The sequence below is a fragment of the Giraffa tippelskirchi genome, chromosome 3, assembly GCF_054371585.1.
Source record: "Giraffa tippelskirchi isolate mGirTip1 chromosome 3, T2T-mGirTip1v1.2.pri, whole genome shotgun sequence".
NCBI lineage: Eukaryota > Metazoa > Chordata > Mammalia > Artiodactyla > Giraffidae > Giraffa > Giraffa tippelskirchi.
Window position 1 is genome coordinate 50193964 of NC_137277.1, and position 27397 is coordinate 50221360.

Genomic DNA, 27397 nt, shown 5'->3' on the forward strand with positions numbered 1-27397 from the left:
CGGGTTTGGATAAGGACAGAGGAACTGAATACAGACATTTTTCCAAAGACATACAAATGACCAACAGGTACATTTGGTACATCACTAGTCATTAGGAAAATACAAATCAAATCACAAGAAAATGTCACCTCACACCTGTTAGAATAGCTATCATTAAAAAGATGAGACACTGTTGTATGGTGTACATGAAAGTCATTGAGAGCAAACTGAAAGAGGTCTTGTCATGAGTAAAAAAATTTTTTCTTTTTTGTATCTATATACAATGACAGATGTTTAAATTTACTGTGGCAACATTTCAAGAAATATGTAAGTCAAATCATTATGCTGTACACCTTAAACTTCACTGCTGTATGTCAATTTGTATCTTGATAAAACTGGAAAAAGAAATAACACAGTGGTGAGGCTGTGGGGAAAATGGAGCCCCAGGGCACTGCTGGCAGGAGTGTAAACTGGTGCCGTCATTACAGAAAACAGCATGGTGGGTCCTCAAAAAACTAAAAATAGGATTACCACATGATCCAGCAAGCCCACGTCTGGGAATATATCCAAGGAAACGAAAACAGGATGTCAAAGACATATACATACTCCCACTTTCAATGCAGCAAATATTATTCACAATAGCCAAGATATGGAAACAACTTAAGTATCCATCAACAGATAAATGAATAAAGATGTGGTATCCCCTTGAGGAGAAAACCCACTCCAGTATGCTTATCTGAGAAATCCCATGGACAGAAGAGCCTGGCAGACTACAGTCCATGGGGTTGCAGAGTCAGATGCGACTGAGCACACATACATTTACAATGGAGTATTATTCAACCATAAGAAAGAAAAAAATTCTGCCATTTGCAGCAACATGGATAAAGCTTGATGGCACTATACTACAAGTAATAAGCCAGAAAGGGAAAGAAAAATTTTGGTGTCACTGACACGTGGAATCTTTCAAGGAAAAAAAAAAGGTCAAGCTCTTAGAAACTGAGTGGAAAAGTAGTTACCAAGGCTTGGGGAAAACAAGGACAGGTAGGGAGAAAGGCAGGAACTTCTCAGCTGTTAAGATGAAGAAGGAGGTCTGAGAACCTAATGTACAACATGAATATAGTTGATAATACTATTAATACATTATATACTACTCATTCAAATTTGTTAAGAGAACTTAAGTGTTCTTACCAAAACAAACAAAAAATCCCAAGAGTTAGATTCTGTAAATTTCAGGATAACAAACTGTTTTGGAAATATAAAGAAACTGCAGTGATGGCAATTTTTAAAAAATAGAGTTCAGTTCAGTTCAGTCGCTCAGTCGTGTCCGACTCTTTGTGACCCCATGAATTGCAGCACGCCAGGCCTCTCTGTCCATCACCAACTCCCGGAGTCTACCTAAACTCATGTCCATCAAGTCGGTGATGCCATCCAACCATCTCATCCTCTGTCGTCCCCTTCTCCTCCCACCCCCAATCCTACCCAGCATTAGGGTATTTTCCAATGAGTCAACCCTTCGCATGAGGTGGCCAAAGTATTGGAGTTTCAGCTTCAACATCAGACCTTCCAATGAACACCCAGGATTGATCTCTTTTAGGATGGATTGATTGGATCTCCTTGCAGTCCAAGGGACTCTCAAGAGTCTTCTCCAACACCACAGTTCAAAAGCATCAATTCTGCGGCGCTCAGCTTTCTTCACCGTCCAACTGTCACATCCATACATGACCACTGGAAAGACCATAGCCTTGACTAGACGGACTTTTGTTGGCAAAGTAATGTCTCTGCTTTTAAATATGCTATCTAGGTTGGCCATGACCTTCCTTCCAAGGAGTAAGCGTCTTTTAATTTCATGGCTGCAATCACCATCAGCAGTGATTTTGGAGCCCAAAAAAATAAAGTCTGACACTGTTTCCACTGTTTCCCAATCTATTTCCCATGGAGTGATGGGACCAGATGCCATGATCTTAGTTTTCTGAACGTTGAGCTTTAAGCCAACTTTTTCACTGCACAGAGGAACCAGGGAGACACCCTAGGATAGTGTAAACATTTAAATGCCCTTAGGAAACTTGCTCTTTAAATAGGACTTCTCTACTAGATTCAATAACTTCTCTACTAGATTTAATAACAGCTGATTTTCTGTCGAGTCGGGGACGGCGGCCGACAGGGGCTAGGCTGGGCCGGGGGCTGAAGGCGGCGGCCTACAGGGGCTAGGGGGCTGGGGGTGGCGGCCGACAGGGAAGACTAGCTAATCTGATCACACGGACCACAGCCTTGTCTGTCTCAGTGAAACTAAGCCATGCCATGTGGGGCCACCCAAGACAGATGGGTCATGGTGGAGAGGTCTGACAGATTGTGGTCCACTGGAGAAGGGCATGGCAAACCACTTCAGTATTCTTGCCTTGAGAACCCCATCAACAGTATGAAAAATAGAGTAAATATCCCAATTCATACTTTTAAGATACATCTTAACTCTTAAAAGGATACATCAAAAATTAGTAAGAGGGAATTCCCTGGTGGCTGGTCCAATGGTTAGGACTCCATGCGTCCACTGCCAGGGGCCTGGGTTCACTGTCAGGGGGCTGGGTCAAGCAGCTAAGATCCCACAGGCTGCACACTAAAGCCAAGAAAAAAAAATCCTGGTAAGAAATATTCTTCCTTCTGGGAAGGGAAATGAAGTGCCTAGGGGACTGGGTGAAAAGGAGATTATTTTCACTGTCTGTTCTTTTATAAATTTTGAGCCATGAGAATGTATCATTTGTTTAAAAGTACAGAAAGAAAACAAGAAAAAAAGATACATTTTCTAATTGTCCTCACTGGCCATATCATACTGACAGGGATATAAATCATGTAAAAAATGAAGCCATGGTCACCAGAGAAGACGGTTTTTCAATAGAAGGCAGTGTTGTGCATCTTATGAGGGTAAAAGAATTAACATGACAAATAAATGTACGTTCTTGCAACTGCAGGTGACTTCTCAGTGAAATATAATTGTTACCAACTCTGGAACCAAACAGATCTGGGGTCAAATCCTAGCTCTTCTAATTAGGAGTTGTATGGTCAAATAAATTATGTAACTTCAATTTGCTAGTCTAGTACCTCATGGTGCTATTAATAATAACACCAGTCACAGGGTATGGTGAAAATTAAATGAGATAATTTACATAAAATAATTATCCTAAGCCAGGTACATAGTAAATAACTCCATAAATTTTAGTTATTATCATCATCCATGAGAGGCAACACAGAACAGGAGCTATTAAGGATTTGGATACCTGGACCTGAATCCTGGATCTCCTCATTAGCTTTAATACTGGGGCAAGTAACCTAATATCCTTAAGACTTGGTATCTTGGAGCCGCGCAGGCGCAGTGACCGTAGGATGGCGGAGTTGGTACCTTTTGCGGTTCCCACAGGGAGAGACAGAGCCTTGCTGGTGTGGGAACTGAGCTCTGGACCCACGGCCGAGGCTTTGCAAGTGAGCCAGGCCGGGGTGGAGGGAGGGATGGAGAAAGCTGCCTCGTGCCCTAGTAATTGGGAGCCCCGGGGCCCTGCTTCAGCAGCTCTCTTTCCTGTGGTCTTCGCTGAGAGGAATCTTAGTTCTAGAGCCGACCGGAGCAGTCAACTCACCCCTACAGAGTTTTGAGAGCATTCTCTGTTCACAGCCTTCTCCCAGTTCGGCCTTCTGTATTCGGTCTGAGTCTTCCCAAACGCAGCAGTGGCCGGTCCTGGATTCTATGCCATCATCACGTTTTATTCAGCGAGGGATGCTCACAGAGCCCAAAAGGCATGCAACCAGAAGCACCTTTTCCAGAAATCTCCAGTGAAGATTCGTCTTGGCACCCAACATCAGGCGGTTCAACACAACGCCCTTGCCCTAAACAGCTCCAGATGCCAGGAATTGGCAAATTACTACTTTGGTTTCAATGGATGGTCAAAAAGGATCATCAAGCTTCAGGATCTTTCTGACCCTGAAGAAGAAAGGGAAAATGGAGATATTGTGGCACCTCTTCAGAAGCAAAGCCTGAAGTTCTTCTGTGCTTTAGAGGTGGTGTTGCCATCATATGAGTGCAGAAGTCCAGGAGTTGGCATAGCTGAGGAACCTTTGGATAACTTGGAAGAAGGGCCATTATCACTCCTTATGAAAAGGAAGAAAACCCAGAAGCTTGCTATTCAGAAGGCTATGACAGATGCATTTCAGAAACTGCAGATTGTGGTTTTAGAAAGTGGTAAAATAGCTGTGACATATAGATCCTGTGAAGAGGTCACCGATGCTAGAACCGAAGAAGAACTACAGGATTTAATTCAAGTCAGCTGCTTTTCCTGGAAGCCGTGTGGCCAAGGGGAGGAAGAAAGCCTCTCAGACTTCAGCTTTGAGGAGGAAGAGTTCACAGTGCCAGAACTGGACTGCTGCTGCTGCTAAGTTGCCTCAGTCGTGTCCGACTCTGTGCGACCCCATAGATGGCAGCCCACCAGGCTCCGCCGTCCCTGGGATTCTCCAGGCAAGAACACTGGAGTGGGTTGCCATTTCCTTCTCCAGTGCATGAAAGGGAAAAGTGAAAGTGAAGTCGCTCAGTGGTAGCAATTCTGCATTTCCTGGATGCTTGGCCTCTGGGGCTTCCTTGGGAAACTCTGCATCCCCTTGCACTCCTGCATCCCCTTGCACTCCTCCCCCAACCTCTGGGCTGCCAGCGTCCAGGGCCATCCAGGTCTGCAGCCCAAATCCTGCCTGGTTGCGTGGAGCCAGGGAGGGGCTGGGGGAGGCTGGGGAGAGGGCCCGGCCGGAGGTCACTGTCAACCTGTGCGAGAGGAAGGATGGCTTGGTTTGCGCCCTGGTGACTGGGAAAAAGGCACACTCAGATGGCACAGATTGGTTCAAACCTAATAAAGGTAGCATAAATAAAGGGCTGGATGTGGCGCGGGGGAGGGGCGCGCGGTTGCTAAGGGTGCGCTCGCATGGCGAGCTCACATAACTGTTAGGCGCCCGCGCCACGGTTCCTCCTTACCTGGCAAAAAAAAAAAAAAGACTTGGTATCTTTTTCTCATTCATAAAATGGTAGTAACATTAGTACTTCCACCATGAAAAATGTAATATATACAAATGTGTAAGTTAAATGAAAAGATAAAAAATTGTGAATTTACTAGGCAAACACAATTTTTACCAAGTATTCAAAGTTAATATCCCCATTAACAGCATTATGTGGTTGTTCAAAGTATAATACTAAAAGATATATTTGCAAAGCAGCATATAATATTAATAAACAACCACCAAAGTCTCTCACAGCCATATAGTATCTCTGAAGGAAAGGTCTGGTTTCAAATAAACAAATTACTTTTATTTGTACCTCCTGTAATGTTTGCAAACCACGTTATTATATATAACTCCAGTATTGCCAGTTTTGGGTTCAGCTGAAATTATCCATAGAAGGATAAAATGAACAACCTTGGTCATTATAGCATGATGCTCTCAAGTGACCTAGTAGAGAAAAGGATAATGGTAAGCTCAGGTCGAATCTCTTTGGGATTCAAGGACATGAAATAAATGCCCTATTATCCTCCAAATAAACAAGCTGGTGAGGGCTTAATGTGGTTACCACGGGTGACTGAAAAAATATTCCTGATCCTAGTAAGGGAAAAAAAAGAGACAATGAAAATCAGTAATGTGGACTATTTTTCAGTCCAAAAACAGTCAATACAGCGCTTTCAAAATAGCAGTACAATTAAGCTGGCGGCCCTTTTTCAGGGCTCTCTTGGACAAACGAAAGGATCCCCAAACATACTTGAATGAGGGACTTCAATTCTTAGGAACTAAAGGGTATCATGAGAAGTGTCCCAGACCAATCAGAACCAGAAACCAAAGGAACTTTACTGGAAGATTGATAAATGGACTGTGGCAAATCATACTGCATGTGGTTCCATGCTGTGACTTCTACCAACAGAAAACCCACAGGTTATCAAGCTATCAAGCTTTGATGACTTTACCAACTATCTAGTATCTTGACTGTGGTGGTAGATACATGCACCCACACAGTTATAAAACTACACAGAATTAAACACACATACACACACACACACACACACACACAAACGGAAAGTGAAATGAGATCAGTGGATAATACCAGTGACAATACCTGGTTGTGGTTTTTTTGCATTTGGAAAATGTTCTCTTCATGGAAAAACTGGCAAAATATTTTTTTGTTGTTGTTATTAAGTGCATGTGAATCTGTATTTATCTTACTAAAAATTTCAGTTAAAAAATTTAGGATGAACACATTTAATATTTGAGTAAATGTACCACAGAAAGAATTTTTAGGAAAAATTTTCTGTTATATGTATTCTACATAATCTTTTCTCTCTACTATTAGCTATAATAGCTAGTTTTTCTCCTAAAGGGCAAGTGACCATGGAAAAAAAATTCCACAAAGATCCACACATTTACAACATGAATGTATTTGAAAACAAAAAATTATATAACACTTTTCCAATTAAAAAGCAGCAGCAAACTGAGACTTCCCTCACTGTCCAGTGGTTCAAATTCTGTGCCCCCAACACAAGGGGCATGGGTTAGAGTCCTGGTTAGGAACTAAGATCCCACATCCTGCATAGCACAGCCAAAAAGAAAGAAAGAAAGAAATTATTTACAAAGCCAAAAAAGTAATAAAATTATACCCACACAACAAATATTAATATTATCTATGTGCCAGGCATCAAATGGAGAGACAGTAAAGAAGGAACAACTTAATTGATCTTTCTTGGCACCAACATTTTGTTGAACTTTAATCAGAAACTGACATATACCTCTTCTGCTCCATGTGCCTAATTTGCTTCCTCAGTCTACATCTTCATCTCATTAAAAGTATCTTGGAACTTATTCTCGTAGATTTTTTTAAAGTCCTTTGAAATGAAAAAAGATTTATTTGATCCAGTAGTATATCATCCCTATTTATTTTTCTTAGAGAATTTTGGGGAGGAGGTGCTGTGCCAGGTCTTCCATTGTGGCATGCAGGCTCTGGTTGAGGCATTAGAACTCTTGGTTGCACCATGTGGGATCTAGTTCCCAGACCAGAGATCACACCCAAGTCCCCTGCATGGGGAGCGTGGAGTCTTAGCCACTGGATCAGCAGGCAATTCCTATCAATCTTAATTCCTAAATATAAAATTTGCAGTAAGGACAGCTTTTCTGAGAACTACCTTCATAGTCAGTATCTCTCACTGAGACAAAAAATGAGCAAACTACAGTATTATATGGTTATTGGCTTGATCTGTCCCTCCAGCTAAGAGCCAGGAATGCTCAGAACACACTCTTCCGAAATTTATGCCAGTCCATGCCCTCACCTACAACCTTTGGTAGCTTATACTGACCTAAACACCACGCCACGTAACTATTAGGTATAGGTAAATACTACATAACTCGATGTGAAATGGGAAAATCAAGACCCAACACAACAATTTATATGAGGATGTGATAAACACTATGTAAACAGCCAAATTTTATTTAATTAAATCACAAGGGCAACTAGAATACTTATTACAAAACCAAAGAGGACAGGTTATAAATACCTTCAATACCATCATTAGCACAATGCCACCCACACAATAAATTTTCAGAGAATAATCACTGTTGAAAATCTCTAACTAAGAATTAAACCAGGAATACATAATTATGTAAACCTATTTCCAGTAGTCAAGGAAGATTCAATCAAATAAAAATATTTTCAGGTAAAGTAATAAACCTGGCATTTTAGAACATGCACATTTATTACCACAATTCCACAGACACACGCCACACACAGACTCCAGGAATTAGCACCTGGAGATTTGGGGGTCCATGATTCAGCCTATCATACTTTTCAATTAGAGTAGCTCCAGTCCCAAGAGGGTGAGACAAACTCTCATTATTGGTTTTTTCCTCTCTCTGTTGTCCTCTGGCTTGGCTCTGATAGGAGGACTAGAAATGGGAGCTTAGGGAAAGGAAAAGTATTATGGATATTGAGAGGAGGAAGGAGCTCAGGAAAGATGTTTGTGAACTCCTGGGTTTGTCTCCAAACTGCAATTCATGGGTGTGACCCTAACCAGCATGGATCTGACCCTAAATAGAATTACAAATTGAAGACAGATCAACACCCAGGTTCCAGACTGTCCACTGGGTGGGCTGCACATGCGGTACAGATCCAAACAGCACTGCAAAGGCTGTGAAACCTTCATTGACACAACCAAAAGAAGACTGGTTGGAACATGCAGCCTGAACCCATCAATACCCACAGCATGATAAAAACAAACATAGAGTTGTCCCTTGGTGTCCACGGAGGACTGGTTTCAAGCTCCTGGCAGATGCCAAAATCCATGGATGCTCAAGTCCCTTACATACAATGGAGCAGTGGGACTTCCCTGGTGGTCCGGTGGTTAAGAGTCTGTGGGTTCAATCTCTGGTCAGGGAACTAAGATCCCACATGCCGTGGAGCAACTAAGCCTAAGTGCCACAACTACTGAGCTCATGCCCTATAACTAAAGAGTCTGTGCACCACAACTAAGGCCCAACATAGCCAAATAAATAAATAAGTAAGGAGTAGTATTTGCCTATAACCTATGAAATTCTCTCCATACTTTTAAATCATCTCTAGATTACTTATAATACCTAGTACAATGTAAATTCTATGTAAATAGTTGCAAATACAATGTAAGTGCTATATAAAATAGTTGCTAGCCTGTGGCAAATTCAAGTTTTGCTTTTTTTAGAACTTTCTAGAATTTTTTTGATCCATAGTTGGTTGAATTCTCACTTGGGAGACCTAGGAGATCTGGAGGGCCAACTGTAGCAGCATCTCCATGGTATTTAGAGATTCAGCATTTCATAAAATAAAATTAAAAATGTCTAGAGGGAGTTCCCTGGTGGTCTAGTGGTTATGATTTGGCATGTTCATTGCTGTAGCCCAGATTTGATCCCTGGAAGGGGAACTGAGAGCCCACAAGCTTCATGGCACAGCCAAAAATTTAAAAAAAAAAAAAAATTTTTTTTAAATATCTAGAATATAATCCAAAATTACTCATTATATAAAGAACCAGTAAAGTTTCAATTCAATTAGGAAACTACAATCAATAGGCATCAACAATTACATGAGACAGATATCAGACTTACCAAAGATTCTGGCGGAGCCCAAAGAAATGGAAAATTTTTGAATGGAAAAATGGAAAGTCTCAACATAGAAACCAAATGGAAATTTTAGAATTGAAGAATACAACAACCAAAAAAAACAGAATTCATGTCCTAGATCTACTGATTAGAAATCTGCGAAAACAAGTTCATCTTTTAAGAGTGACAACTCCTTGAAGACCAACTATCTTCTTCATTAACACCTCAGTGTTATTTTAATAAGATGACTTTCTTCGTAACTCTGAGACATTGTATTCAACTTTGTCACAATTTTAGTCACCCCTTTTTGACAAACGGCCTATAGCTGGCACTGAATGACTACTGAATAAAGTTAATGAACAAAAATAAATAATATCAAAATATAAGTTCTTATGAGAAGAAAAAAATAAGTAAAACGTGACTACTAGGTACAAAACAAGTTCACTGTTTTACAAGATGTATTTACTATATTAACATCTTGAGATTCAACATGCTGTTTCTTTAAAGTGAGATGAGTAGGTAGCTCTGTGAAAGTGAAAGTCACTCAGTTGTGTCTGACTCTTTGCAACCCCATGGACTATACAGTCCATGGAATTCTCCAGCAGCTCTGTAGAACTAAATAATATTTGTTTATGTATCTAAAAAATTGTCCTTGGAGAAATGAATTTAGTAAGTATTATACTACAAACCAAGAAAATGTATAAGTGATTTAAAAGCCAATGGCACTTTATCTTGGTTCTATATAAATTTTCAGAAAATTTATACAAAATTAACAGATTCCCAACCCCCGAATCCTGCACCCATTTTCTTCCCTTACCTGGAAAAATAAATAAATAAATAAATAAATAAAAAATAAAAAATAAAAAAAAATAAAATCAACATATAACAATGAAAAAAAAATATAGATTAAGTCCTTTATGTCAATATTAAATTTGATGAATGACTATTAAAATTTTCAAATTTTAATTTGATGAATGACTTAAATGTTCAAAAGTATCTATTGCTGAAATACAGAAAACCTCAAATTCTTCAGTGCCTTGAAATGGCATGAGCCAATTAAGCCAAATACAAACTCCCACATACATGTATACCACAGAATGTATAAACCATTACTATACATACATTTTAGATCCACTAATATTTTTAGTCAGGACACCTGCAGAGTTACTCTTTTCAAACACTCTTCTTAAAGAAAATAAAAACTTTATTTCAGGATACCACTATTCAACAAAATGCAAATCAAAACCACAATGACATACTACTTCACACACACTGCAATGACTATAATCAAATACCGTTAAAACAAAGTTGGACTTCCCAGGTGGCTCAATGGTAAAGAATCTACCTGCCAACACAGGAAATGCAAGAGACACAAGTTCCATCTTTGGCTGGAAAGATTCTCTGGAGAAGGAAATGGCAACCCACTCCAGTATTCTTGACTGGGAAATCCCATGGACAGAGGAGCCTGGCGGGCTACAGTCCAATGGGTCGCAAAAAGATCTGGACACAACTTACCAACTAAAACAACAAATAACAAGGTTGGCAAGGATGTAGAAAAATACTGGACCCTCACACACTGTTGATGGTAATGTAAAATGGTGCAGCGACTTTGCAGAACAATCTGTCAGTTCTTCAAAAGGTTAAACACCGAGTTATCATAAGATACAGAAATTTCATTCAAGGTATATACTCAAGAGTAATGAAAACATACGTCCCACACAAATGCACATGAATGTTCATAGCATTATTATTTATAATAGCCCCAAAGTGAAAATAACTTGAATATCAATCCATAGATTAATGAATAAACAAAATGTGATATATCCATATAATAGAATATTATTCAATAAAAGGGAATGAAGAAGTGATACATGCTGCAAGATAGATGCTAAGTCAAAGAAGCCAGTCACTAAACACCATATATGATATGATTCTACTTATATGAAATGTCCAGAATAGGTAAATCTATAGAGATGCAAAGTATCTAGCATATTCGTTAGCTTAGGGCTGGCAGAGGAGGGGATGGAGAAAAAAAAGTTTCTTTCAGAGTGATAAAACTGACTGTGGTAACGGTTGCACAATTCCGTGAACCAACTAAAAACCATTAACTATATACTTTAAATGGGTGAATTAAAGAGCATATATTGTATCTCAATAATTAGGAAACTGTCAAGGAAAAAGCTGCTAGGGAAAGAAATACTACTGTTTCATTTAAAGCAAAGAAGGGGAACACATAGCAAAGTTGGTTTAATACACTTTTCTGAAGACTGCTCCTCTAAGTCTTTTGATTCCTAATCTGAAATTTCTGAAAATCAAATGTAACTACAAGAAAGAGCAAAGATGGGAAAAATAGTTCAGGATGAATCTTAACATGAGGTATTATATGCCAGTATAGTTTTCTGTACAACTGTCAAAATACCTTTACTGCTTCTGTCATTCGGAAACTTATGAAAAAATTATCCTTCAAAGATAGAATACTATTAAATTTGCCACCCATAAATAAAATAAAACTATTTTGCCTACTACTAATTTCTATGAACAGCACCAATTATAAACTGATTTTTAGGTAAATTATTTGAAGAGCTAAACTCTAGCCAGAATCTAGAAAAAAACGAAAACATTTTTAGAGATGCTACTAACCTGATTTTAAAGGATATTTCAGCTTCTTTCATGAGGGGAAAAAAAATTAAACAATTCTTAAGCCTGATTTCTCCTTCCTCTGAGGCCAGCTGCTTTGTACAGATGGAATTTTATATCTAGTATATTCCCACTGTTGTCATTAATGGTAATTTAACAACATGCAAATGATGTGATTAAAACTCACCCTCAATTCACCTCCTATATTTTATCTCAATGTCCCACATTACTTCAATAGCAAGTAAGGAAAACTCACTAGTTAAATCTCATGTCAAATTTTTTTTTCATTCATGGTTAGGACAAAGAAGTCCAAAAAGCACAAAAATCCATGGAATATTAGAGGAAACAAAGACAGCCTGATATAAATAGATGGATATGACATGCATATATGTATCTACCAAAACTAAAATACTTAAGCTAAAAATACATTTAGAAGATCAGTGTAAAAAGTTAACCACTGTCTCACAAAAAATTAAACTAAAAAGCTGTTGGAAGGTGTAGAACGATTTAGCCACAGGTACGAAAACCAAGCAAATAAAAATATAGGCAATATTTTATAGCAGCTATAAATGGAGCATAATCTTTAAAAATTGTGAATTACTCTGTTGAACATTATAAAACATGGTAAATCAACTATACCTCAATTTTTTTAAAAAAAGAAGGAAACTTATAATTCCAGGAAAAACAAAAAAATTAATAAAAAATTAAATAATACCACAACATGTTGCAGAGAATATTTACAGTCATAATGCTATAAATAACAAATACCAATTCAATCAAAGATTATGATACAACTGCACTGGGATGACATGGTATGGAGTGTGCAAGGATGTTAAATATCTTCTACCATTGGAAAGGAACTTCCCTGGTGGTCCAATAGTTAAGACTGTGCACTCCCAATGCAGGGGGCCTGGGTTTGATCCAGGAGGATCAGGGAGTTAGATCCCATATGCTGCAACTAAGATCCGCACAGTGGGGAGAAATATCAATAACCTCACATATATGCAGATGATACCACCCTTATGGCAGAAAGCGAAGAGGAATTAAAGAGCCTCTTGATGAAGGTGAAAGAGAAGAGTGAAAAAGCTGGCTTAAAACTCAACATCCAAAAAACGAAGATCATGGTACCTGGTCCCATCACTTCATGGCAAATAGTGGGGTAACAACAGAAAGAGCGACAGACTTTATTTTCTTGGGCTCCAAAATCACTGTGGATGGTGTCTGCAGCCATGAAATTAAAAGACGCTTGCTTCTTGGAAGAAAAGCTATGACAAACCTAGACAGCATATTAAAAAGCAGAGACATTACTTTGCTGACAAAGGTCCATATAGTCAAAGCTATGGTTTTCCCAGTACTCATGTACAGTTGTGAGAGCTGGGCAATAAAAAAGGCTGAGTGTCAAAGAATTGATGCCTTCTAACTGTGATGCTGAAGAAGACTCTTGAGAGTTCCCTGGACTGCAAGGAGATCAAACCAGTTAATCCTAAAGGAAATCAACTTTGAATATTCATTGTAAGGACTGATGCTGTAGCTGAAGCTCCAATACTTTGGCTACCTGATGCAAAGAGCCAAGTTATTGGAAAAGACCCTGACATTGGGAAAGACTGAAGGCAGAAGGAGAAGGGGACGACAGAGGATGAGATGGTTGGATGGCATCACCAACTTAATGGACGTGAGTTGGAGCAAACTCCAGGAGATGGTGAAGGACAGGGAAGCCTGGGGTGCTGCAGTCCATGGGGTCACAAAGAGTCAGACACGACTGAGCAACTGAACAACAACCACCATCATTAGAAAGCAAAGGATAAAATCTAAAGTTAAGAGTTAGCAGTAAAGAACAGTATTTAGAAAATGGAGGTATGTATATAAGAAACTATTACTAGAAAGTGATTGCCTCTGGAACCATGATGAGATTTATTTAGGTGGGGACAAGGATTCTTGTTTTTAAATCTCTGATTCCACTTTAACTATATGCATATATCACTATGATAAAAATAATAATTCAGATCATAAAGAATAGTTCGTAGGATTATAAAACATGGAGTATAGAGCAATTAACAGAAGAGCACTATAATTCAATATAAATAGTATAACTAAAACATTTATTGCATACGTTTTTTTAAAGGCAGTTTTATTAAATAAAACATTCAACTGTCCAATCTATTTAAGTATATTCCTGTTGCTACTTACCCTGGATCATAATATACCTTGTATGATATAGCACATGGCAGAAACCATTAGTTATCTATATAATCTCATTTTCTTTTCTTTCTTGTAATAGAACCCTAATTTTTCTAAGATACTATCATACTTGTTCAAACTTACAATTTTTACATTTTAGAGCATCTCTTTCAACTGGGGAGATAAAATTGAAGGTCAACAGATGGACTTCCAAAAAGACTCTGATCAAATATGGCCTGGGTTCCTAATAATACAGTCTTTCCTGGTGGCTCAGCAGTAAAAAACCTGCCAGCTAGGCAGGAGATGGCGGTAGGTCAGGTAGATCCCCTGGAGAAGGAAATAGCAACCTACTCCAGTATTCTTGCCTGGGAAATTCCATGGATAGAGGAGCCTGACAGTTTGTTGCAAAGAGTCTTCTCCTTCTGCCTTCAATCTTTCCCAGAATCAGGGTCTTTTCCAATAAGTTGGCTCTTCGCATTGGGTAGCCAAAGTATTGGAGCTTCAGCTTCAGCATCAGTCCTTCCAAAGAATATTCAGGGTTGATTTCCAAATCAACTTAGCAACTAAACAACAACAACAACTCTAACGATAAAGAGCAGCTGCCACTCAAGCCCTAGAATACCTACCTTTGAAATTCTTTTACATAAAAGAAGAAATTAATATATTTAATCACTGTGGATTTTAGGTGGGAGAGGGTGGTTTATTATTATCAATAATAAAGCCTGTATGTCAGCCCATCTACCCTTATAACTTGATTTAAGGTCCATATTTGAAATCATGGTTTATTTTCTCATTCTGCTGAGACTTAATACTTGTGGTAAGTCACATGGTATTCTTGGATCTCAGTATGAGATATTCCGTAAGATGCCTCTCTCCTTGAAATCATCCTAAAGAGTCACCAAAGAAAAGTTCATGCACAGAATATAGAATAGTTTGTAAGTCCTATCTCCCCAAACATATTTAACCAAGTTTTGTGACACAAGTCTGGTTATTTTCACAGGATATTCTAAGAGACAGATATTAATTTTATTCATATAGATTATGAATCTATCTTGTCAACTTACTTTACAGTTAAAGAATAAATTTTGAAATTTATCATCAAAGGGAAAACATTAAATATTATTTTCAGAAAAAAATTAAAATATATTAGTTGCTCCATATTCTTGGTATATTTATTTCATTAATATTTGTCCTACAATCCATTATTTTTCATGTTAAGAATTATCCCAGATCTGTGTCAGATATATATCCCATGAAACAGTTGACTGTTATATGCTAGTCATGAATCCATGCCATTAAATGTTTATGTTAAGAATCAGAAAGTAAGTTACTAATAAATATTCTTTTCAAATATAGAGAATAGAACATTCATTATCTTCTCTCTTTTTCTCAAATCCAAAAGCAAAGGAGCCTTGCCTAAACAAAACATCCAGAATACCTCTGTACATTACTTATTTTATATCTCACAGACTGTCAGACCAGTAAACTACTCCCAGGAATGACTAAACAAACCAGATTATTACCTCTGTCTTAAGTAAATTCCTGCTGCCACCACACTGGATGGCAAATCCTGAGATTCAGTTTATACCCTACTTTCTCATCTCTGAAGATAGCTTGCCTACTGAAGTCTATTCAAATACACAACTACAAAAGAAACTCAGTGTCACTAGACATCAGTGAGGTAAATTATTGGTATACCCTCTCAATTAGCTTGGCCTTCACTTAATATAGTTAAATATTGTCTTTGAAGTGCTGGGTTGTAACTCCCCTTCTACTCACTAGCTTCCTTTAAAGCAAATATTTGTCCCTTATAACTCATCTATTCCCATTTGAAGGAAGAAATGGAATTTTCCGTAAACCTACTGATGGTTGAAGAAAGAAACCTGTTAATATGCTACAAATTCAACTACCAAGTTTCAAGTGAAAATTGTTCTCCCTGGAGTTAGTATTCCTGAACTCAGTCTAGGGAGACTACTTGGCTGGCTTTCTTCTTTGCTGTTCCACATCTTGATCCATGATGGTAAGATTGGATCCCTGTCTTCACACTGGCTCCCCCTGTCTGTCCTTATCTACTTTATTATCCATACTTTTCTTAGAAGCTAATTATCCTAGACCTTTTATGATCAATGATCTCATTCTAGAATTGCCTTGCTGTAACTTTTATTTTCTAAAAGTTTAATTTAACCCACAACTTTAAATCAAGAGAAAAAGGTAGAATTCCAAATTTCTCATTGGGAATTCCTTCTTTTCATTGCTCCAACTTTCCCAGACTAACCTAGCCCACAACCTTCCCTCCTCAATTCAGGCAGATCTCAAAGTCAACAGAAGAATATCACAATTCAACTGCACTTCAAACTCTTCTAATTATAGTCAAGCTGGTCATAAACCTATAAATTCCTACAATGATTTTGATGAAAGGTTTAGAGGTTTTCTTGCCTCAGAACTTAAGTGACTAGTAAAAGATCATGAAGTAAGTAATAAAGTTAGAACTAAAACCCAAATATCCTAACAAAGACTGAAAAGGAAATCATACATCTGTCACTAATCAATTTTTATATTCTAGCTCACTTTTCCAAGTAGATTAAGTATTCTTCCTGAAAAGCTCAAAAAGTACATTCAATTAAATGTTTTACAAAGTTTTTGAGGGATAACTGAGGTACAATTACCCTCACGTATTTTATGTGTACAATTTATCCATTTTGTCATATGTCATGCCATATCATTGAAATCATCACCACAATCAAGAAAAGTTTCAAATATTTTTATCACCTCAGAAGTTTCTTATCCCTGAGGAATTATCCTTCCCTCTCTTTCCTCCTGCACCAGCATCAGTACCCAGTCTCTAGGTAAGCTTCATTTCATGACAGACTCTGTATTTTAAAGAATTTTATTTGAATGGAATCATAGCACATGCTCTATTTTTACCAATTATGTTTTCATTTTGTATAATTATTGTAAGATTCACTCATACTGTCAAGTGTACAATAATCTTCCTTTTTACTGCTAAGTCATTGAATATAATTTTACAAAGTAGTTAAAGAAAAATTCCTTGTGGACTTCCCTGGCGGTGCAGTGGATAATAATCTGCCTGCCAATGCAAGGGGACACAGATTTGATCCCTGGTCCAGGAAGACTGCACATGCCGCTGAGTAACTAAGCCCCTGTGCCACAACTACTGAAGCCCACATGCCCTAGAGCCCGCAAGCCACAACTACTGAGCCCGCCTGCCCCACTGCTGAAGCCCATGCACCTACAGCCTGTGCTCTGTAACAAGAAAAGCCACCACAATGAGAAGCCCATGCACCACAACCAAGAGAAGCTCCAGTTTGCCACTAGAGAAAGTCCACACCCAGCAAAAAAGACTCAGAGCAATCAAAACTAAATAAATATTTTTTTTAAAAAAAGGAATCAATAGTCTTAATAAATAAAAAAAGAATACTCTCAGGAAAAACATCATACTATATTTATAATGAGGAGAATGAACATTTTTAATATGGTTCTGTTTTAAAAGGAAGAATGTCAAAGACTGCCTAATGAAGAAATATATTTTACTAGTATCAAACTCTCAGGAAAAGTAAGAATAAATTAAAGACTTCAATAATTTAGCTTTAGCAGCTAAAAATATAGGACAAGACTTACTTAAAATATATTCCCATGAAATAGTTATTAAATGTACATTGGTGAGAAAAGGTAACTAATATGGGAGAAAATACAGTGATAACATACTAGTGTACGTATTGTAACTTATTTATTACACACTATTATTTTGAATTCATTTCAAAAACCTTTTATACATTCACAAAAAATCATTCTACAACAAATAACTATTTTAAATAATGGGAATAAATGAGACTCTTACTAAAAACAACACTGTAAAAGAAAGGATGGACTATACTAAGGACTTCCTTTTAAGCCATCATACATAAACATTTTTCAATAAATAACTTGCTATCCTTAGTCGCTTCAGTCGTGTCCGACTCTGTGCGACCCCACAGACGGCAGCCCATCAGGCTCCGTCGTCCCTGGGATTCTCCAGGCAAGAATACTGGAGTGGACTGCCATTTCCTTCTCCAGTGCATGAAAGGGAAAAGTGAAAGTGAAGTCGCTCAGTCGTGTCTGACTCTTAGTGACCCCATGGACTGTAGCCTACCAGGCTCCTCCGTCCATGGGATTTTCCAGGCAAGAGTACTGGAGTGGGGTGCCATTGCCTTCTCCGTATCCTGTATTAGTTTGTGTGAATATAGGAGGATACACTGCTGTTTATTCAGGCCATTTATTTCCTGAGAATATACCCTTGAAAGTCTCAAAATTGAGTGAAATGTTCCTTAATTGCAAAGTTAACCCTAAAAAATCACAATTTTTGATGACTATAAAGTGTTATATATTTTTGAAACTACAACATATGTATTGTATGTATTTGTATTCACAATCACAATATATATATAGTATGAAAACATTAACCATTACAAAGTTAACAATTATGTCCATCGTTTTTTATAATAGAGTATCTGGGACAACACCTCAGATTCTCAGAAAGGTGCTTCAGGATGTTCCTATGACTTAAGAGAGACCCAGGCACGAAAGAAAAAGTATACCTTAAAGCTATAAGCATAAATGACTCTGAACACAAATTCTTTTCTCTTCATATTTTCAGGCAGCTACTCATAAAATGTAAAGCATCAAGAAATTACATTTAGAAGTACATTAAGAAAGGATACTCATAGTTACCACTTAATGACAAAAATATGGAAATATAGAAAGTTCAACTGTATAACCCTTCTCCTTACATTTTAATCTAAATACAGAATAAAATAACTCATACTACTCAAAGATGATAGCCTAAAAGATAATAACTACCATATTCAAGGCAAACATAAAAAGCATTCCATTTGTTACAAACAGAAATTTATTAGGTATGCACTCAGTAAAATAACAGCTATATTTATTCCATGGGCAAGCAGAAAGGGAGAAAAGGATAACAATGAATATGCTTTCCTTCTACATTCACCCAAGTTTAGAGAACTTGGGTTGTTGTTTTTCCCACCATTTAGAATTCATTTTATAAAAAATTTCCAGCATCTATAGTCAAACTTGGCTGAATTTTATCAGCTAAATTTAGGCAGAGGTTTTTAACACTCTCAACCATACATTAAATCAACCTTATTTTATCTTATAATACCAATTAAGGAATATGCTATTGGATAGAAGTGTCTTATCAAGACTGACTTGAAAAAGATACCAATTATTTTCATTATCTACTTCACTAGCCATGTCAGTAGCTCACTTAATATACCCAGGATTCAAAATAAGTGATTATGCATAAGTTATTTTCTATAAGAGTAATTTTTAGTACCAATGTAAGTGAGTAACTTGACATCTGGCATACCACTTAGAACATTCATAATTTATGTAATAATGTATTTGACGCAATGTTTTATACAAGGAGTTCCCTAGCCCCATTATGCTTAATGACATGTCAGCTCTTCTACTATAAACTTTGTTTTTCAACACTTTAAGAAACTGTTGAAAAATTGCTCTAGGATAGCCCACTCTGTCAGGCCATTTGTAACAGGCAGCTGTGCTTAGAACTCACTGTTGATACAACAGTGTGAGCTTTGCAGTGATTTCTCTAAGGATGAATAGATCCATCACTTCCCAGAGTCACAGAAGCTGCCTGACTTGAAAGCTGCCACCATGACCAGCCAGTCGTAGGGAATCCACCAGCTCCTCCAGGCAGAGAAAAGGGACAAGGACAAACTCAAGGAAGCCAAGAAGAGAAAAACCAAGATGATTGCAACAAGCCAAGTAAGAAGAGATGGCAGCTATTGACCAGTATAGAATGCAAAATCAGCAGTTTTGACAGAAACATGCTAAGATAATGGGCTGTCAGAAGTAACATCTCAGGAGAAACAGAAGTGGACACAGTGAAGAAGATAAAAGAACTGAATGCAAGCTACAACAAGTCCATGGAAAGTGTGATCAGTGAGCTTTTAAGCATCGTCTGATGTGAACTATAGAACTGCCAACTAAATGTGCACCCCATTGTTCAATAAGTGGTATCTACAGACAAAGGAAACAATTGCTCTAGGATAAAACTTTTGGCAGTTAAGAACCATCAAGACAATAATGTACTTTTCTTTAAAGTCTATATATAATTTTACAAGAAGAGAGTGATATATTCTCTCACAATCTTTATCTAAGAGAGTCTTTGGAATCTTTTTTGACCAGTCATACAAAGAGAAATGTTTTTAAAAAATAAAATAAAATTTAAGAACTAGCATGAATATTATACTATGAACAAAACTGATTCAGTTGGACTTCCTTGGTGGTCCAGTGGCTAAGACTCCACCTCCCAATGCAGAGCGACCAAGTTCAATCCCTGGGAGAGGAACTAGATCCCACATGTCACAACTAAGAGTCTGCGTGCCACAACAAAGATCAAAGATTTCACATGCCACAACCAACACAACCAAATACATAAAAAAAAATTTTTTAAGTGACACAGTTAAGATAAAGACCAGTGGATATTTTACAGATTCTAGTTCCAAGGAACGATTTTAAATCAGTAGCCTGCTTGGTTTCCTCCTGTTAGCCAGAAGGTCAAGATTAGGATTTATTGTAACAAATGAAAACATCAGTTGCTTTTCTCTGGTTGATATATTACTTTAGTATTTTATAATAGTCAATGATCAATAGCATCAAGAGGTAACAGTCAATGACTAGAGTTGTCAAGAAAGTTGTTACCCATGCTGCTAGTAAATCCAACATAAAGGAATGTAATCAATAATACCAATCAACAAACATAAAAAAAAAAATCACAAATCAGTATTCTATGGGTAGTCCCCTTAAACCTAGACTGTCTGGTAAATGCATGTCTCTAGAGGGGGCATCTAAATGCAATACGAATACCTCAGCATAAATTTACCAACACTAATGGAAAAATATACTACTAATCAATTGCTTGTTTGCACACGTTGATCACTATGCTAAATACACTCCAGGGTCTATGATTGCTTTTGCTTAAAATGTGCATTTCCCTCTAATTTGGAAAAGATTTAATGTTCAAAGAGGAGTACGGTTTCAGCATCCTTCTGCACGAAGATTCCAAAACTACCTTTCCTTGTTCTTGATATTATGTTATTACTACTATGGTAAAGAAAAGCTCTGATTAACTAGGGAATAAAGTTCTTTCTCCATCCACAATTGGCAGCTTTATAGGGGTTCTGTGGCTTTTCTTACATAGAGATACTGGTGTTAAAACACGACTATTGCCTCAAAACATTATTTTCACAATCTCACCAGGAGTAGGTGACCCTCTTCACCCAGATTTAAGGCCCAAACTCTCCAAAGGATTTTAAGAAAGATCTCACAATGACTACATACAGTGGAATAATTATTTCCTTAGCTTTGCAACTAATCATTTTGTTTAGAAATCCCCTCATTTCCTTTGATATCCCTGCAACTAGAGAATACAGATCCTCCATTCTATGAGTCTGCCTACCCACTATAATCTAAATTCAAATTTCAAAACTATGTGCCCAGATCTATACTTCCATTCTACTTCAAATGTACTATTTCCTCTTTAGCAAATAACTATGTACTCTGCAAGGATGAAACATACTCATAAATTCATTCCTTTTCCCAAATACACACAAAAGTTGATGAAATCTATCTATTAACCTGCCTGCCTTGGAGAGATGCCTGAAATAAGCAAAAGGCTCATTTTAAACAAATGTTGAAACTGTTCCAGAACTGAGCTTAATGGGGGTCACTCGTTCTTTGAGATTATTGTATGAGACACTATACAGACACCTGTTCCATGAGAAAATACCAGAGATCAAAGAAAGAAGTACTTAATTCCTTATAGTACTTTAAAAGTTACACTATGTTATATGTACTAATCAATACTCACATGCTAAAGTACTCCTCACTTAAAATAAGCCTAGGTCAGTAAATAATGGGATAAATGAAGCTCACCACCATCATCACTAAAAGCATTTATAAAATTCTTTTTGTGGTTAATACTGTGCTAGAGTCTACACAAAAAAACGTATTAGCTGCAAAGAAATTGAAATTTGAAACTATCACTGTAGATTTTACAATTTAAAATTAAGATCATTCTTGTAAAACAATTACTTTAGTTATTCTCGCCAGTGATAATTCTTAACACATAGTCCAAAGGACAGAGACTCTTGAAATAGTTTTGAGTAAAATGAAATTTACAAAATATTCACATATAAATGAAGCTCCAGGGAGCTCCATTTCCACCTTAGCTATAGAAAGCCTGCAAGAGTGTCACTCCTAACCAAAAATCAAGAAAAAACCGTTTAACTATCATCTTATATTTCTTGAGCATATCAGAGAACTGAGATAACAGGAAAACCTGTATTTGACATTTCAAGAAGGATAGATGCCTCCAAAAAAACAGGGGGAAGAGGCAACTACTATGCAAGCAAGTAAGAAAAAAAATCAGCTAAAATTTTAACCAAAGTGCCATTAATCTATTTCCTGTTTCTATAGAGTTGGCTATCCTGGCCATTTCATGCAAATGGAACAAAAAATTATGCGGTCTTTGTGTTTGGCTTCTTTGACTTAGAATGTTTTAAAGGTTTATCCATGAATGTAACAGAAAACTTCACTCCTTTTTTATTAACAATATTCTTTTCTACAGATACACCATTGATGGACATTTGACTTGTACACTGAAAACTATAAAACATCACTGAAAGAAATTAAAAATCTAAATCAATGGATAGGCATTCTAATTTCATGAATCAGAAGATTTAACATATTGTTAAAATGGCAGTACTCTGATTCAATGCAACCCTTATCAAAATCTCAGCTGCCTCTTTTGCAGAAATTGAAAAGCTGATACTAAAATTCATACGTAAATGCAAGGGGCCCAGAACAGACACAACTTGAAAAAGAATAAAGCTGAGATGACACTTTCTGATTTAAAAACTTGCTACAAAGCTAGCGTAATCGAGATAATGCAATGTTGATGCAAGGACAGACAGAAATCAATGGAATAGAATTGAGAATTCAGAAATAAAACCGTATGCTTATGGTCAAGTGATTTTCAACAACAGTGATAAGACAATTCAGTGAGAAAGAATAATCTTTTCAACAAACAGTGCTAAGACTGTAACTGACGAGAAGAAACTTGACTCCATACTGAATCCATTCCTTTAACTCTAACTCTTGTGCCCTGCTGCCTCTGCTTAGTCATGCAGGCTCTGCACCTTTTGTACAAGAATGGCTGATTCATGTCAATGTATGGCAAAAACTACTACAATATTGTAAAGTAATTAGCCCCCAACTAAAATAAATAAATTTATTTTAAAAAAATAAATAAAAAATAAAATAAAATAAAATGTGTAAGAGAAAAAAAAAAAAAAGAATGCTACTACAGCCTGAAACATACAGGAGAGCCCATTCTCAAGGCTCTGACTTTTAAAGGTATAACACTTTTTCACTCATATAGAGATAAAAAGTTGTAGAATGGAGTATAATAGTTATCTCATAAGAGGTCTAGGAACATTGTGATCAGACCTGCCTGGACAGCTGTAAGAACAAAGATACCCAAAAGCTTGCAACAGCCTGCCATACCCTCTCTCCCCTTCCTGTAAAGAAGCCTAACTTCTAACTCAGGTAAGACAGTTCTCTGGGACACTAGGTGACCATCTTCCTGATCTGCTGGCTTTTCGAAAAAGTCGCTATTTCTTGCACCAACAACACATCTCTTGATTTACTGACCTGTCATGCAATGAGCAACAGGAGCTTGGACTTGGTAACAGGACAACTAAAAAGCTATTTCCAAAAGAACGAAGTTGGACTTGTCACACCATACACAAAAATTAGCACAAAACAGATGAGACCCAAAAGTAAAAGCTAAAATTCTTACAGGGAAACAGAAGAGTAAATCTTTGTGACCTTAGTTTCCCAGACGAAACAAGGGATGAAAGGAAGAATGGGTAAGACCGTCATGAGAGTAAATTACGGAACGGGTGAATATTTTTGCAAACCACGTATCTTATAAAGGACTGGGATCTAGAATACATAAAGAACTCTTCCAACTCAAGTATAAAAAGACAAACAACCCAATTAAAAGCTGGACAAGGACCTGAATGGGCATCTATTCATAGGTATGTAGATGGACACATGTAAATCTTTATACATGATCCAAAGAAATAAATCAGATATTCTAACCTAAGTTTTCTCAGCACCACGAATTTACAGTCTGACAATTTCAACTTTAAGGAAGAAGCTGAAGAAAAAGAAAGGCTTAAGTTAGTATATATTTGAATTTGGAAGAATGTTGTTTTAATTACTATGGATTCTGTTTAAATCCCTTCCTCTAACTGGCAACTTATATTAACTCATTAAATTGCTAGCTATATCCTAAAATGAAAAATTGTAAATTCCAAATTTTATATATTACACTAGCATTTAAGACAAATAAAACAGGAGGATGAATTCACACTGAAAAAAAGGTCCCAATAAACAGTATTAGGAAAAAATTAATTGTCATAAATCCAAAATAAAGACAAAGCAAGAAAGTACATAATTCTACACAAGAATACATGATAAAATTAATACAACATATATCCCTACCAAGAAGAAAAGTAAAACACACATAAAAAAGCAATAAATGTACTTTCTATATTATAAACCATAAATTCAAAAACACACAGCACAGGTTAGAAATTGCAACTGTCACTAATTAGGAATAGTGAATTAAGGTTTATGAAATACACTAAGCTTAAAATTCTTATTACAATTTTCACTGTTTTATTAATTGTATTCTCATTTCACCTTTCGAATGACATATTACGTAACTATATATATATCTAACTGTATATATACTTTATTCACTGTATAAGGCAGTGAATTTAATGTTAGAAAGGGGATATTTATACCAACTTAGCTCACTGTATCTCTACCTAAAAATATTTCATGGAATCTAAGTAAGACTTTACAAGTTCCAATAAGCTAGTGTTTCATATACAACACTTAATTTTACAGAATTAATTTAATTAGGTTTTACTATATGGAAAGGTTTAAAACTCAAAGTTTATAAAAATACTCCCAACATAAAAGGGATATGTCAGAGTGACAAAGTTCATAAGAATAAGAAGCCAGTCATATAAATGGCCCCATGATTATGATCTGTGGCTCTTAAAGATCAGAAGTACACAGAAACAGAACTGCACTCCTGCAGTTCTCCCATTTGGCCTCTAAGAACACAGCCATATTGACATCTAAAACAAGACCTGTTTACCTACTCAGCAAGAAAAATAACTGTAGGGAAGATTAAATCGGTCAAGACCAGGAGAACCCTCAAGAATTCATACTGGTGGATAACTATCTCAAAGGAAAGAACATGAAGATTACCTCGGCAACTTTTGGAGGCACTCCATCCCCAAGCACTTCCCTGATGAAGCAGTGCTGGCCCATGTAATACGAGAGTCCACAAGTCCTCTTGAAGGCATCTTTCAGTCGTTTCAGCTCTACATCTGTAACTGCAATTCAGAAACAGAAGACAGGTAAGAAAGCTGAGGAGAAAAGATGTCTCTCAAAATCTTTACTTTTTTTTCAACCCAGTTCCTAACAAAAACTAGCAAATATTACTTCTCTTCCCAGATAAGTAAATTAAATCCAAAGATATTTTTCATAATTCTAACATTTTCAAATTTAATCTCAAAAATAAATATGAAAATTCTTGACCCATGACCCACTGTCTTCAAATGGCAGAACATTAAACTATGCATACAAATTCTAGGCAGGGGTAAAGAAGAGGTAACAATTAGCAGGTAAGCTGAATGTCATTAGGCTCTGGCATTAATACCTTTTCAGCAGCAATGTACTCATTTCCTCTGGAATAAAAATTATATTATTTGTACTCTTTGAGCACGTATTTATCCATGCTCCCAAATTTAGCTTAAACTGTGTCATCCTCAACAAAGAAAGTAACCTCTAAATAGATGATGCTAACAAACTATAATTTTTAGACACCCACTAACAAAAAAATTACTGAGCCATTACTTTATTTTAGGCATTGAAGCCTTTCACTGAATAGAACAATTTCTGTCTACAAGGAGAGAAAAATATTCTTTAGTACTATGTGGTCAGTGAAGGTACCAGAAATGGTACCTTTAGCCCATGCTAGAGAAGAAAGATGAGACTTCTGGATGGAGAGGATGATTACATAAAATTTTAAAGGCTAATCCAAGCAAAATGGACAAGGGCATGCCAGGCAGAGATAACAGTTTGTTTCAAAGTATACAGAACATGATGTATACAGCTACAGAGAACTGCATGTTACCAGAACAAAAGGAACAAGGCTGGGAGTAGTAAAAGATAAACCTAAGGCAGTCATTGACCAAGTCACAGAAATTCTGTTCTGACACAATAGGAAGGGATTCAGTCAGACACAATGTAGGTATGAACTCCAGGCAGATAGGAAACAGAACACAGTCAGATAAAATTCAGGTAGTTTACCAGTCCTGTACAGAACAGAACAAATGTGGAAGCAAAAGGTAAACTGCTACTAGGAGAAGAAAAAGGAGGAGCTATTTGGGAACTATTTAGAAGGAAAAGTCAACAGAATTTGAAACTTAACTGAAAAGTAGAAGTAATGTAGAATTACATTCAGGATTCTACCCTGAGAAACTCTGAAGGATGGTCTTAGCATGTAGAAAGGGAATGTAAGAAAAAAAAGTGAGGAAGGAAAAATGAAAATACTAAATTAAATGATTAGTCATGTATGGATGTTGAGAGTTGGACTATAAAGAAAGCTGAGCACCGAAGAATTGATGCTTTTGAACTGCGCTGTTGGAGAAGACTCATGAGAGTCCCTTGGACTGCAAGGAGATCCAACCAGTCCATCCTAAAGAAAATCAGTCCTGAGTATTCATTGGAAGGACTGATGCTGAAGCTGAAACTCCAATACTCTGGCCACCTGACGCAAACAATTGACTCACTGAAAAAGACCCTGATGCTGGGAAAGATTGAAAGCAGGAGGAGAAGGGGACGACAGAGGATGAGATGGCTGGATGGCAACACCAACTCAATGGACATGAGTTTGGGTATTCTCCGGGAGTTGGTGATGGACAGGGAGGCCTGACGTGCTACAGTCCATGGGTCGCAAAGAGTTGGACACAACTGAGTAACTGAACTGAACGGAAATGATAAGGACATACTGAAAATGAGGAACCTTCAGGAGACGCACTGAGTTTTTACAATTATGAGTGTAAAGTTTAGGAAAGGTTTGATGAAAGTCATGAGCATGTTCATGGCAATTAAAGTCATGAATAAAGAGCACAAATGAGATAGAGACAAAACTGGAAGAAAGCAATGCTTACAGTACCTGCTGAGAAAGAAAAAACACTCAAACAAGACTGACAAGGAATACTTAGGAAAAACAAAAGCACATTTTCCAAAGAACAAGAAGAAGGGGCTGGTCTACAGTCTCAAGTAA

General features: G+C 37.1%; 1 protein-coding gene and 1 pseudogene across 12 annotated transcripts in view; one reads left to right on the forward strand and one right to left on the reverse strand.

Annotated features, from left to right (window-relative positions):
- The window catches only part of USP32 (ubiquitin specific peptidase 32), a 244980-nt gene that overhangs the window by 120664 nt on the left and 96919 nt on the right, over positions 1 to 27397 (reverse strand). For all 11 annotated transcript variants that reach the window (XM_081584982.1, XM_081584979.1, XM_081584983.1 and 8 more), the window contains one exon: positions 25312 to 25439. In XM_081584982.1, the coding sequence (XP_081441108.1) occupies positions 25312 to 25374 (63 nt within the window). In that variant the 5' untranslated portion in view covers positions 25375 to 25439. The remainder of the gene's footprint in view (positions 1 to 25311; positions 25440 to 27397) is intronic.
- Positions 2674 to 4574, forward strand: LOC145543443 (RAD52 motif-containing protein 1-like; annotated as a pseudogene). The gene is made up of 2 exons (XR_014080715.1): positions 2674 to 3450; positions 3622 to 4574. The product of XR_014080715.1 is annotated as an RAD52 motif-containing protein 1-like (transcript).